At 52.1% G+C, this 14,852-nt stretch overlaps 1 protein-coding gene across 4 annotated transcripts in view; it reads left to right on the top strand.

The window, feature by feature from the left end:
- Positions 1-14,852, top strand: part of HNF4A (hepatocyte nuclear factor 4 alpha) — a 77,021-nt gene that overhangs the window by 52,060 nt on the left and 10,109 nt on the right. For all 4 annotated transcript variants that reach the window (XM_025399233.1, XM_025399230.1, XM_025399232.1 and 1 more), the window contains exons 2-6: positions 972-1,146; positions 2,300-2,394; positions 8,582-8,688; positions 9,394-9,549; positions 13,283-13,370. In XM_025399233.1, coding sequence (XP_025255018.1) covers positions 972-1,146; positions 2,300-2,394; positions 8,582-8,688; positions 9,394-9,549; positions 13,283-13,370 — 621 coding nt within the window. The remainder of the gene's footprint in view (positions 1-971; positions 1,147-2,299; positions 2,395-8,581; positions 8,689-9,393; positions 9,550-13,282; positions 13,371-14,852) is intronic.

Here is a 14,852-nt window from a genome sequence, read left to right as displayed (position 1 = left end):
ATGTGTGTGGACTGTGTGGTGCGTGTGTGAGTGCTTGTGTGTGGCGTGTGTGCATGTGTGTGGACTGTGTGGCACACACGCTTGCATTTTCCCAGGGGCTGATCCATTGCATTCGTCATCTTCTCCAAAGGGGTCTATCTTTGCTGAAAGATTTGCTGACCAAAAAAAAAGGGTGGGGGGGAGTTCAGCTGCTGATATTTTTTTAAATTTGGAAACAATCAGGCCAGTCAAACTGCTCCCTTTTATGGTTAGAGAAACTGAGGCCCAGAAGAAATTGAAGCAAGAAAAAGGAAGTTGCCCAAGTTTACAGGCGAGTTAGTGGCAGCATCAGCACTAATGCCCAGGACTCCTGGCCCCCAGCCCCAGATCCTCTTTCCACCTGCCACTATGGCCCTCTTCACATTTGTGTAGATGCATAGCTTTTGCCTGTGGGAGAGGAGGGATGGGAGACGTGTCCAGACCCTCCTCGGAGGCCACATGAGCGGGACTGTTCTCAGCCCAAGTCTTTCCCGTTCTTCAGAGAATTTGCGGGGCCCCTGGGCACGCAAGCTGAGATCCACCCAGCCCAGGTCCCTTGGTGAGAACTGAGGGACAGGACCTGGTTCTGGGGAGAGATTGCAGGGGAATGTTCCTCCCTTCCGCAGCCCCCTCCCCAGTTAGGAGGCAGCCTCCCACCCCAGAAGGTGGCCAGGTTTTCATGCCTTCCTAGAGAAAGCTGGGGCTCATGGCCTCCACCACAGGGAGATGCAGACCCTCAGACACAACTCTGTGAAGTCACAACCAGCCCCAATTTACAGATGTGAAACTGAAGCTCCAAAAAGTCGGGAGGTCACTGAGCGGGGAGGTGATGGAGTGGGAACAGCTCCCAGATCTGGCTGAGGCCGAAGCCCTAGAGAGATCCCCGCAAAGCTCTCTTAGATGTCTGACTTTCTGTTCTTCCTGAAGCCTCACTCCCTTCTCTCCTGGTGCAGACACATCCCCGTCAGAAGGCACCAACCTCAACGCACCCAACAGCCTGGGTGTCAGCGCCCTGTGTGCCATCTGCGGGGACCGGGCCACGGGCAAACACTACGGCGCCTCGAGCTGTGACGGCTGCAAGGGCTTCTTCCGGAGGAGTGTGCGGAAGAACCACATGTACTCCTGCAGGTGAGGAGCCTCAATTTCTCCAGCTGGGAAATGGGCACACTTGGGCTCATGGCCCCAAGGTCTGTCTTCTCCCTGAGTGGGTGGGTCCCAGAGACAGCTGCCCTTCAGGGCCTTCACGGCTCTTCTGGTTTTGTAGGCTTTGTGAATCCAAGATGAGCATCTATTCTAGGAACCACATTTACTGATCATCAAGCTACTGGCTGCCATTTATTGAGCTCTTATCATACGCCAGGCACCATACTAAGTCTTCGTGTGTATTTAATCATTCCCTGGAGCCCATTGTTCTTTTTCCCATTCCATGAGGCCTCTTCAGTAGATGAGCCCGTCTTCCACTCTGGTGTTTTTTCGGGGACAAATAAGAGATTGACCCCAGGCCACTCCACCGACCCCAGGCCATTCCACTTACCCCAAGGGCTTCCACCAAACCCTAAGTCTTCTCAAGGCCTTGGAGAGCCCTGTTTCGAAAGCATCTCCTGTTCTGGGTAACAACAATAATAAAATCATAGCAGCTGTCAATCGTGAGCACTTGTCATGTACAGAGACTGTGCCCATCAGTGCATGACTTCATTTCACCTGTCAACACCCTGTGAGATGGTTACTGTTGTTATTCTCGTTTTATAGAGGAGGAAGCTGTGGCGTGGAGCGCTAGGCATTTGCCCAAGGTCAACCAGCTTGAATCAATGGCAGAGCCAGGGTTAATATTCAGGACCCCACCCATCACCACTGTGTGGCACTGCCTCTACTTCCTATCCGCCTCCAGAGAGAGGCTTATGTGAACCAAGTATTAACTCTGAGCCATAACCAGGAGCCTGCTCTGGGTTCTGGGCTTTTATAGGATGTGGTGGAAATAGCAAGGCTCTGGTACTCAAGAGGTCGAGGTTCCCAACTCAGCTCTAACACCAACCAGCAGAGCGACCCATGACCACATGTTGCCTCTCTGAGCCTCAGTTTCCCCATGTTTAGCAGGACGGGACTGGGCTCTTAGAGAGTTCATAGCACCTCTCCAGCTCCTGGTGGGCTCAAGAGAGAACTCCTGGGATGAAGAGATGAGAGCACTGAGGCTGGGGGGTCAACTGGATAGCCAGGGCCCTAGTTCTGTCCTTAGAGGAGGAAGTTGTGTTTTCTCCATCCAACCATCCAAAGCCCTCCCCAGATTTAGCCGGCAGTGCGTGGTGGACAAAGACAAGAGGAACCAGTGCCGCTACTGCAGGCTCAAGAAATGCTTCCGGGCTGGCATGAAGAAGGAAGGTGAGCCTCGGCCCTCCCCGCCCCCCCACCACTGCCCCACCTGCACCCACATCTCCCCGACAGTCATTTACAACTGTAGCCACACTTTATGACTCAGTGGCAGGCCCCAGGGTGACTGGCTAATGGCTGAGAAGAGGGAGGGCCGGGAAATCTGACCATAGGGAGCGGCTGGGCTTGGTCTTGAGAAAGATTCAGAGAGATAAGCTCCTACTCTTGGCTCCTCAGGCTCCCAGCAACCACCACCCCTGCCTGCCTGTCTGTGCCACCACAAAGCAGCCACATTGTGTGTGTGTGTGTGTGTTAATATAATATTTTGAACATTAGGACAAGCATAGAGAATGACATTGCAAACATCTGAGTACTCACTACCCCAGCTTTACAAAGGGGATAGCCAGGGGTACCCGATGCCTGAGCTTCCTGTCCCAGGGACAAATGCCCCAATTCCCTTAGTATTCATTTGTGGGTGTCAGGTGATCTCCAAAGTCTTCACATTCTAGAAAATGGGAACAAGACCCCAGTCCCATCCTGGACGAAGGAGGAGGAGAAGACCACAGCACAATATTTATTAAGGTCTTGCCAGGCCTCCAGCTACCAGCAGGTATCAGTCACTGGGCTGGCCTTTTTCCACACTTCAGTGGGCTGGGTTCATTTCATCTTCATGACAACCCTGTGTGGGAAAATGTCATGAAAATGAAAGGAGACCAGCCCATTGAACCTATTACAATTCCTCCCTTTTTGTGGATGCAGGAACTGAGGCCCACAATGGTTAAGCAACTTGCCTAGGGCCCTACAACTGCTCCTTGGAAGACCTGAGGTCCCAGAGCTTCTGTTATTGGGACCACACTTCAGCACTGTCTATTATTTTATGCCCTCCAGATCCCAGGGGCATTTAAAATTGTTTTCAGCCCAAGCAAGGGAAGCAAAAACCTTTTAACTGCTTTAAAGTAACTTGAGGCCAGGCGCAGTGGCTCATGCCTGCAATCCTAGCACTTTGGGAGGCCGAGGCAGGCAAATCATTTGAGGTCAGGAGTTCGAGACCACCATGGTAAAACCCCATCTCTACTAAAAATACAAAAAAATTAGCTGGGCGTGGTGGCGCATGCCTGTAGTCCTAGCTATTCGGGAGTCTGAGGCCTGAGAATCGCTTGAACCCAGGAGGCGGCGGTTGCAGTGAGCTGAGATCATGCCACTGCATTCCAGACTGGGCAAGGCAGCGAGACTCTCTCTCGAAAAATAAAAAAGTAACTTGAGTTCATTTTCTAATCTCTTCATTCCCTGCTCCTCTAAAGTCAACTTTTCCCAGCTCTGCAACTAGTCCCAGACCTTCCCTTCTAGTCCACAGTTGGGCCGCACCAGCCAAACCTTGGTCTAGTCATGCTAGTTCTGTAGAAACACCCCTCACCCCCACCACCCAAGCACACCCCAGAAGCAGGAATGTAGGACCCAGCTTGCTCCAGGGCCCACTGAGAAGGAGGGGAGGGGAGGCTTTGGTAGATGCTGTTTCCCCTGTATCTGCTCCTGGCCCCCTGTTTTCTCTGCCCCCTCCCTTGGAAATATCTTCTATGTCTCATCCTTATGGGGCCTTAGTTTGAACTCACGAGCTGTCTCGGAAAATCTGGGCTTGTTGACCCCGATACAGGAGTGGGTGGTCCCCAAGGCCTGCTCTAAACACTACAATTCTAACATCTAGACCTCAGTGGTTCTCTAAGGGCAAGAGGGGCTTTTTCAAGCTGCAGACACTCCCTCATCTCCCAAACCCAGTTTCAATGGGGTTGAGCCTGTCCCATCCACTTCAGCTTCCATTCTGTGGACCGAGAAAAGTTATGAATGGGAACCTGATGCACGTGTGAACAGCTGGAGGCAAGGAAAAGATTGAGGAGTACAGACTAAGGTTCCAACATTTCCTGGTCGTATTAGTCAGTGATTCCATTATCCCAAAAGCCTAAGATTTTAGGCACTACAATTGCTCCTAGGTGTCATCCAGAGGGCACTGCGTTTGAGAGAACGTCTCTGTCACAGTGAAAGCTCAGGTCTGTGACAGGCAGAAGGGAGAGGGGTTGGCAGCCCTCCTGAGTGGATGGCTACCCACCTCCACTGCGTGTGGCCTGGTCCTGCGTGCGGTCAGTTGTTATAAATGTCTCTTTTAGACATCCAGAGTCATTTTCACTTGTGTAATTTAGGGACGTTTCTGTCCCTTCTGGCCTCTAGTTTTCCCATTTATAAAATGAGGACATTGGATAATGAACGCTTCCACCCTATGAGTCTCGCTCCTCACTCCCTGACCTACCTGCACAAGTCACACTGCCCACTAGGATGGGTGTGTTTGTTCCCTGGTCCCCTCTTTTTTTTTGAGATGGAATTTTGCTCTTGTTGCCCAGGCTGGAGTACAATGGCACAATCTCAGCTCATGGCAACCTCCACCTCCTAGGTTCAAGTGATTCTGCTGCCTCAGCCTCCCAAGTAGCTGGGATTACAGGCGTGTGCCACCACACCTGGCTAATTTTGTATTTTGAGTAGAGATGGGGTTTCACCATATTGGCCAGGCTGCTCTTGAACCCCTGACCTCAGGTGATCTGCCTCGGCCTCCCAAAGTGCTGGGATTACAGCCGTGAGCCACCACGCCTGGCCCCTGGCCCTCTCTTGAGCTGCTGCAAAGCCAGCAAACCCCTTACTAGGCTGCTGGAAAGGGGGTGAGAGCCCCAGACCATTCAGCCTTAGCTCAGCCTTGAAAATAGCTGCTTGCTTCCTGGCCCAGGGAAACGGACATGCTGCCCGGAGGATAGGAGAGTTGGCTGATGGCAAGTGAGCATGGGTTAGTCGATGCTGATGCTTGTTTACATGCCTGGGTTACCTGGAAGTTCATGACACATGCAGTCACTTGGTTGTTTTGAGAACGGGCCAGAGTGACAAAGTGTTCAGTTGTCACTGTGGTCAAGCTGTAGGAAATGAGAGTATTCCTAGCTGTGCCTAAGACTTCTAGGCCCCACCAACCCTCCTCAGCCTGCCGGGAAGCTCCCAAAGCCCAAAGAAAGTGTCAGTGGAAGTCTCACTGGCCCGGAGAGTTGGGACAAGTTTTCATTCTTTTTCTTGATGACCTTAGGAGAATTTGAGGACTGAAATCCAAAATAGTCCCTGAGAACCAGAAAGTGTGAACTGGGAAGGTGGGATTTCGAGACCAGCTGAGTTTATAAGAGGGCATCAAACCTACCCGCTCCCCACTTTACAGAAGAGGACACTGAGGCTAGAGAGGTGATGTGATGGGTCAGGGCTGGAGTCAGGTCTAGAACTCAGGCTCCCCAGAGCTGAGCAGACGCCACGCTCCCTGGAGTGAAACTTGCAGTGATCCGTTTGGGAGGCACATTTCTTGATCTCGACGGCTGAAACTTTCTCTCGACCACAGAGAGGGGCTTCAGGTCTCATGGGCCGCCAGAGGATAGTCCACCGTGGCCGGAACGGGCTCCCTGGAGGGACAAAGAATCCAGGGAGAACCCTGGGGGTCAATGGGCCAACAGCAGGCCAAGAATTCTTTCCTGTAACCCAAAGCCAGGGAGACAGACACCTGCCTGAGCCTCCGCTGTCAGGCCCGGGACAAATATCCGGCTCCTGGCATCAAAAACCCAGCCCAGAAAGCAGACCCAGGGTTGCAGGAGGTGAGCGTTGGTGATGGGCCAGGGGCCATCTGATGGAACCTTCCTCAGAAGCCACGGCCCTGCTTCCCACAGCCCCCTACCCAGGAGTTCTCTGGGAAGACAGGCTCATCACCTCTCCGCCTCTGCCCAGGTCGGTTAATATTCAATAGAAGTTACATTAGGTCCCCGACCCTGCTAATACTGAGCAAACATTTGGAAAACATCATTCCGTGACTGAGCTCGCGCCGGGCACTGATAACGCCCGCCTAACCTTGAGGAGCCCTAGCCGCAGCTGCTGACAGCAGCCCTTTCATTCGGCCCGCCGGCCACTTGGCGCCCTGGTGGGTGGGTGCGGGCGCTGGCAGGAGGCTGCCGTGGGAGGGGTGTGGGCAGGTGGGGCGGACGGCCCGGGCAGGGAAACCGTGCTCTGAGCTGGCCCTGTCCACGTGGTGGGTCTGAGAGGAGGCTGTGCTTCTGGACTTCTGTTCCATCCACTGACTCCCGGGCTCAATGCAGAGGATTTGGCTTTTATTCTCTGATTTTAACAGTGTGTCAACATCAAGAGAAAGTCGAACAGCTAGGGTGTCAATGTTCCCTGGAGAAATAGGGTTCTTATAAGAATTAGAGTTTATGACCAGGCGTGGTGCCTCACACCTGTAATCCCAGCATTTTGTGAGGTTGAGTGGATCACTTAAAACCAGGAGTTTGAGACCAGCCTAGGCAACATAACGAGACCCCATCTCTTAAAAAAAAAAAAAAAAGCCAGGCATGGTGACACACGCCAGTAATCCCAGCTATTCGGGAGGCTGAGGCAGGAGGATCACTTGAGCCCAGCAGGTTGAGGCTGCTGTGAGCTATGATTGCGCCACTGCACTCCAGCCTGAGCAACAGAATTAGACCCCGTCTCAAAAACAAAAAGAGAAAAAGAAAAAGAATTAGAGCTTGTCTCCTCCAGCGCCTTATTTCTCTCACTTCAAAAATATTTATTGAGCACCTACTGTGTACCAGGCTCTGTTCTGGTGGCTGGGACGACAGCAGCCACAGCAGGGTTGGAGTTTTGGCCTTCTGAAGCTTTCCTTCTCAAAGAGAGACAGACAGTAAAGGAAGTAACAAATAATTCTACAATAAGTGCCCTGAAGAAAAATAAAGCGGGGTAGGGCAGGGCCAGGGTTGGGGGCATGCTGTGTGAGACAGGGTGGCTGGAGAGGGTGTCTGAAAGGCGACATTTGTGCAGAGGCAGGAGTGAAATGAAGACGCTGCTGCGCTGTGCGGGAAAGCGAACGCCAGGCAGTGACCACAGCAGCCCTTGAGTGTACGGGTGCATCCAGGCGGGGAGGCGGGTTTTTGGGGACAAGAGTGAGTCGTGGGAAGCCGCTAAAAGGTGTGATCAGAGAGGAGAGGAAGGGCCTTAGGGACTTGTGAGGTTGGAAGGCACTGGTTTTGAGCAGTAGGGGACACGACTTGAACGGATCCCTCTGTGAGAGGATTATAGACTGCAGGCACAAGGAAGAAGCAGAGCCCAGGAGGAGGCTGATCTAATCCAGGAGAGACAGCGGCCCGGGAGCAGGGAGGGAGCAGCGGGTCTGTTTGTCAGGATCATGACAGCACTGAGGGGAAGCCAAGGAAGGCGCCCCGGCTTGATGGACTAGAAGAACCAACCTGCCAGTCCCTGAGACGAGAAAGTGCAGGGAGCTGGCTGGCAGGGAGATGCCTACAGGTAGGGAAACTGAGCCCCAGAGAGAGGCTGCGATTGCCACCAGCACACAGAGTGGCAGGTTCCAGACAGGAAGTCGGGTCTTGTGCAGCTTCATCATCTCTCCTTTCCGAATCAGCCAAGCCTCATTCCACAGTGAGGCCTCTTGGACTCTAAGGGCTATTCCATTCACTGTCAGGACAGTGGAAGGATCATCTTCTATCTCAGGCCAGGACTGACCCAGATGGGGGTGTGCAGTGGAGCCTGGGGCCCCAGTGGGCTGAGGCTCCAGATCCCTCAGTGCCTGGAACAGAACAGCCGTGGGAGGGAGGGAGACAGCGCCTGGCCTTGCTGACACTGAGGTTAGTCTGGAGTACATGCAGCTCCTGATGATGTACAAAACCATCAAGGCAGTTGGAGCCCCCAGATCCCCTTGTTCAGGAATCTCCAGGCCATCTCCGTGTCACCCAGAGTAATTTGTTTTGCTTGCTTTACTCACTTTGATTTGGAAAGAAAGGGACCCTTTTGTAGACCGGAGCCTGAACATGTTTAATCTAGTCAAATCCCCTCCTCAATGCTCCAGACCCATTTTAAGCCCATAGCTGAGTCATCACTATCTTGCATGCCCCTAATGATGGGTGGATCACTCCTATAGCCTCTCCATTGTGTGGGGGGCAGTTCTGCTCTGTGGAAAGTTCTTCCAGCAGCTGAGTTAGAGGCCATCTCCCCTCAATCCACATGCTGATGTGGGCCTGTTCTCTGGACGCCCCCCACCTCCTGCTCCCACTCCTCATCAGTCACAGACACTCCCACCCCCTCACTCCATCGCTGCTCTCCCTCCTCACCTCTCTCTGCCTCCTCACAGCCGTCCAAAATGAGCGGGACCGGATCAGCACTCGAAGGTCAAGCTATGAGGACAGCAGCCTGCCCTCCATCAATGCGCTCCTGCAGGCAGAGGTCCTGTCCCGACAGGTACCGGGGTGACCCTGCCACTCACCCAGGGGTCCCCCACACTACAGAGGAGCTCACCTCCTCCACCTCCATTCTCCCCAGCCAGACCCTGGAGCAGCTGATGGGAGGGGCCTCAGATATTACAGAGGGATACTGAGTCTGGTGTCACATGGCCCAGTTAGCAGCAAGGGCAGAACTCGAACCTGGTGCCCTGGGGCACGTTCTGATTCATCCTACTGCCTGCATCCCACAGGCCAAGCAGAGTCTTCGCCTTCACTGAGGGCCTGCAATCAGCTCAGCCCTGAGAGAACAAAGCAGTGGTTCAGTGGACAGAGGTGGCAACGTGGGGCCCAGCCCATCCCTTGCTGAGTGACCTTGGGCAAGTCACAGCACCTCTATGAGCCATGGTTGCCTCACTGTCACATAAGGATGGTGATTTTTTTCCCTGCTTCTCCTCTAAGGCTGAGAGACTGCTTGGCGCTCTAAAGCTGATAGAGGAGGCGGCAAGGGGCAGGTAACAGGTGAAGGCCGAGAGGGAGCCCTTCTCCCTCATCCCTGCCTCCTCCCTCCCTCCGTTTTTACCCTGAGCTTCCTTTAGAGCTGGAAGGCACCCACTATGCAGCCCCCTCCTCACATCTGATTCCAGGGAGGGGGCTCTGTGCAGGGGACAGAGAGTGCAGGAGGGCCCGGACATCTCCAGCATTTTCTTCCCTGTATCTCTTGAAGATCACCTCCCCCGTCTCCGGAATCAATGGCGACATTCGGGCGAAGAAGATCGCCAGCATCGCAGACGTATGTGAGTCCATGAAGGAGCAGCTGCTGGTTCTCGTCGAGTGGGCCAAGTACATCCCGGCTTTCTGCGAGCTCCCCCTGGACGACCAGGTAAGGATGGGCGTGGATAGTGGGCAGTAGTGGGCACCCGGCAGGGCAGCCAGGGGGCTGCTGGCCCATCTAGGATATAGCCATGGACTGGCTTGATTTTATTTTATTTAACAAAATGCGTAGTGCACGCATGTGTCTGAAACTTTAAATCACCTTACCAATATTAACTCAGTTAGCTCCTCCAACAACTCTATGAGGTAGGTACTAAGGTTCTATTATTACTGCCATCTCATAGGTGAGGAAATTGGGGCACAGAGAGGTTAAGTAACCTGCTCAAGGTCACATAGCTACTATCCAGCACAGCTGGGATTAGAACCTAGTAGGGAAGCTCCAAAGTCCAAGCTCCTAACCATCGTACCCGTGGCTCTCCCAGGGGGATGTTGACAGGGACCCTGGGACAGGGATCAGGAGATTTTGGCTTAAGCTCTGGCTCTAATACTGGTTGTCTGCCTAATCCTGGGCAAATGACTTCCTCTCTCTGAGCCTCAGTGTTCTCTTATCTGTAAAGTGGAAATGCTAATATCCACTTTAGAGTGTGGTTGGGAGGACTGAGGACATTACTGTCCGAAAAGTGTAAAACTTGGGTGATGGAGCAAGCTGCGCAGTGGCGGGACCAGAGCTCGTCTCCCTAAATGTTAGTTTCTTCCTTCTTTCCCACCAAAACAGTTGAACTCAGCATCGTATTTCCCACCGTACATTTTTTTTTTTTTTTTGGAATACTAAAATGTCCCTGGGGGAAGAAAGGGTTGAAGGAAGGTGGCGTGTGTCTGAGAACAGATGAATTTCGGAGATGCCACCTATGAAGCTCCTGCCCAGAGCACCCCTGGGCCTCCAAAGAGGTGTTCCCCATCTAGGGAAGAGGAGCTGGGCTGGGCCACCTCCCCACCTTTGGAGACAGCCTCTGGTGCATTCACTTACCTGTTTCACACCTTTGCATAAGACACCAACCATGCATGTGAGTCTGTGAAAACTTCTGAGAAGTTGACTTCTCAGAGGCCAAGGCTTCCCAAACTCCTTCGGCCCCAAGATTCTCCTGGAACACCTGTTAATACTGCATATAGGGACACTGTGAAAATGCTGGTTTGGCTGGTCCCCAGCCTCACACAGGGGCTGGACCCAGGGTCCTCTTCCATGGTTCCTCCCTCCATTAGCAGAGTCAATAGGGCAAGGATCTTGGACAATCTGCCCCTACCCTCTCCCCTGCTCCTTGTGCTCTGGCCCCAGTCCCCTCTGCTGGAGTCTCTACATTAATGTTTAATCCCTCCTGTTCCTTCCCAGGGGCTTAGCAGGGCAACAAGATACCCCCAACCTGAGCAATTGTTAACCTCGATTTCCCACCCAAACCTCCCTGGCTGGGGCTCAGAGCATTCTCAGAGAGCAATGATGGGTGGCCAATAACAGAGGACAATCATTAACACACCACCCGACCTCCCGGCCCACCCCCCAGAACAGCTGCCATATCAGGGGGTTGAACCTGGGATCAGAAGGGCTCCCAGCTCCCCATTCCTGGTGTATGAGGAGCCCAGCTTGCCCAGTGCAGGTGGGGCATCCCTGGGAAAATCGGGGGCATTGTCCTCCAAAGGGCATTCCAATTCTGTTGACATTGCCCCAGAAACTAGATTCCCAGTTGGTGTGCTTCTTGGGCCTGGATACAACCGGAGAAAGAGACTGGGGCTTAGAGAGAGACAGCAATTTGCCTGAAGTCAGAGCAAGTTAGCCACAGAACTGGGATTCAAATCCAGGTCTTCTGCTTCGTGGTGTGAAGGCCACTGGGGTGACTGATGAAAGGCTTGCACAGTGCCTGGCGCGCAGGAGGCACTCAGCAATCAGCATCCTCGGCCTCCCTCCATACTGGTCATGGAAAGTGGATTTCCCCTCCCAGGCAGTTTCCTCTTTTTCTGTTTTCGTCACAAGATTCTATCCATGGGGAATAGAAGTGGCAAGGACAAGTGGCTGCCCAGGAGCAGCTAGAGCTAGAGAAGAAGTCAAGATGTTTGCTCATTCATTCATTCATTTCCCCTTTCCTTCCTTCCTTCATTCAAATATTTATTGAAGGTTTATTTTGTACCAAATACCTTCAGGCAAATCTCTTTTCCTCTAACAACAATTTCACCTCCTTAGAGGCCTTCTCTGACCTCCCCATCTAATGTAGCCATTCTTGCCCCATTGCTCTCACCATCCTTTCCACTCCCCTCCCTCCCTTCTTCCCTTCCTCCCATCTTTTCTCCTTCCTCTTTCTTTTATGTTGTGATCACCCACTGTGCTGTGTATTTATTTGTTCTCTACTGTCTGTTCCATACTTTCTCTTCCAAAATGTTAGTTCGATGAGATTGGACACCTTGTCTCTCATTTTTAAACACTGTGCCTCCATTGTCTTAAAAAGTGTCTGGCATGTAGTAGGCATTTAGGATTTGATAACTGAAAGAACGAACAATCAAATGAATGAACAAACAAAGGCATTTTAACCTTCTAGTTTGGCTTGCTATAGAACCTCCAAACTCCCTAACTCAACCTTGAAGATAAGATACTTGAGGCTACCAGCCTGGTGCTATTTTGTTTCAGGACATCCTTTGGTCCTCAGGCAAGCACTAAAGCAGATGGCCCTCAGTGGGCTGGCTATGTCCTTCTGTGAGCTTGCTGGGCGCCTACCTACGATTCTAGTCTTCGAAGTCTTGCCTTGTACGCCCTGCAGAGAAGGGTTTCATCAAGGTGATTCTCTGCCAGAGGCCAGTGCTCATACCTTTGCTTTGAGAAGGACCAGCCCTGAGACCCAACATCCACCTCCAAGTTCTTGTAATGCCCTCTCAGAATCCCGGAGTCCTGCAATGTCAGTCCCTGGAGGGATCTGCCACAGCAATGATTTCCCAGACAGAATTGCACTTCAGAGTCAACTATGGAGCTTATTAAACACAGATCCCTGGGCCCACCCTAAACATACAGAATCAGGATCAGAATCTCAGGGCCTGAGAATCTATGTTTTCAGACCGGGCACAGTGGTTCATGCCTGTAATCCCAGCACTTTGGGAGGCCGAGTTGGGCTGATCACCTGAGGTCAGGAGTTCGAGATCAGCCTAGCCAATACGGTGAAACTCCATCTCTCCTAAAAATAAAATTAGCCAGGCATGGTAGTGCACGCCTGTAGTCTCAGCTACTCTGGAGGCTGAGGCACGAGAATCACTTGAACCTGGGAGGCGGAAGCTGCAGTGAGCCGAGATCGTGCCACTGCACTCCAACCTGGGCGACAGAGTGAGACTCTGTTTCAAAAATAATAATAATAATAATAGAATCTGTATTTTTACAAAACACCCTTCATAATTCTCCATAGCTGGTCCATGGGTGGGAATTTGGGTTTTGGAACTTTTTGGGATCATAGACCTTTTTGAGAATCTCAAAAAAGAAAATGAAAAGCACACAGAATGTTTCTTACAGTTTCATCAGGCACACAGAAGAGGCCCAGCGCGAAGCAGCTTCTCGCTCAAGGACACAACAGTTCAGGGGCAGAGTCAGCGCGAGGTCTCTCAGCTCTGAGTGCATGTTCTTTTCCCTTCCGGTTTTCTGCAGAATCCCTTCCAGGTTTCTAGTTTTATGGGCAGTAGTTTTATGATGCCTATTTCACGGTTCAGGCAGGTAGAGGCAGAGGGGAACATTAAGCTGACTTGCCCAGCGTCACTGAGTTGGCTACGGGCAGCTTTCCCAAGGGTACAGGTGGCAAACACTGTTCCTTCTCTTTCAGGTGGCCCTGCTCAGAGCCCATGCTGGCGAGCACCTGCTGCTCGGAGCCACCAAGCGATCCATGGTGTTCAAGGACGTGCTGCTCCTAGGTGAGGAGGCTGCCTGCCCTGGCCTGGGCTCCAGGGAGGGCATACCTAGCATGGCACTCACCCAGGCAAGGAGATTCACATGGTGGCATGCAAGGGCGAGGGAGACTAGTCAGGAGTGGCCCTGTCCTCAGGCTTGCATTGGAGGGTTCCAGAACTCAGTTCTCAACTGGGTACCCCACTCAGATGCAAAGAAATGTGATGTAAGGCATCAAATTCCCAGCAGTAAAGTCAGAGCACAATCAGGATTATCCCTGGAATTACCTGTGCATCTTTTTTTTTTTTTTTTTTTTTTTTTTTTTTTTCTTTTTTTTAGAGTCTTGCTCTGTCACTCAGGCGGGAGTGCAATGGTGCAATCTCGGCTCACTTCAGCCTCCGCCTGCCAGGTTCAAGCAATTCTCCTGCCTCACCCTCCAAAGTAGCTGGGACCACAGGTGTGCACCACCACATCCAGCTCATTTTTGTATTTTTAGTAGAGACAGGGTTTCACCATGTTGACCAGGCTGGTCTCAAACTTCTGGCCTCAAATGATCCACCTGCCTCAGTCTCCCAAAGTGCTGGGGTTACAGGTGGGAGCCACTGCGCCCAGCCTACCTATGCATTCTGATGCTCTTTCTGGAGTAGGAGCAAGAGGTGGTTGGGAATGGCACAAAGCCCAGGCCATGTCACCTGTGCCTTCATGGCATATTTTTTTTTATTATTATTATTTTTTTTTTCTGAGACGGAATTTTGCTCAGTTGCCCATCTGGAGTGCAGTGGCGCGATCTCGGCTCACTGCAAGCTCCGCCTCCCAGGTTCACACCATTCTCCTGCCTCAGCCTCCCAAGTCGCTGGGACTATAGGCGCCCACCACCACAGCCGGCTAATTTTTTTTTGTGTGTGTATTTTTAGTAGAGACGGGGTTTCACCATGTTAGCCAACCATGATCTCCTGACCTCGTGATCCACCTGCCTCGGCCTCCCAAAGTGCTGGGATTACAGGCATGAGCCACCGTGCCCGGCCAGCATATTTATTATTTTAAACGCTTGTACAGCACACACTATGCGCCAGGGACTGTGCTCACTGCTTTGCAAACACTACCTATTTTAATACAACAATGCTATGAGGGAAGCTCGATTATTTATCCTCATCTTATAGATGAGAAAACTGAGGCACAGAGAGGTTAAGTAACTTATCCAACTCTAACCGGCTATCAGGGACAGAGCCATTTAAGCAGGGCAGTGCAGTTCCAGAATCTGGTCCTTTAACTTTGATGCTTTGGTGCCTACCAGCTGGCCTTTGAATGGCATCGATCTTGTGAGTCACATTGGTAAATGGAGCTTGGGTCATGTGAAAGGGGTCCTAGAAAGTCAAGTTCCAAGCTCAGCCGGATTACTGGAGGCAGCTCATCTTCTGAATCTGGGCCTCAGCTTCCTTACCTGTGAAATAGGAGTCATCAGCCCTGCAGGTCCTCCTCCCACAGGCACCAAATATCTTGCCAACTTA

This window comes from Theropithecus gelada, chromosome 10 (genome assembly GCF_003255815.1).
Source record: "Theropithecus gelada isolate Dixy chromosome 10, Tgel_1.0, whole genome shotgun sequence".
NCBI lineage: Eukaryota > Metazoa > Chordata > Mammalia > Primates > Cercopithecidae > Theropithecus > Theropithecus gelada.
This window is presented reverse-complemented; position numbering and strand designations above follow the sequence as displayed.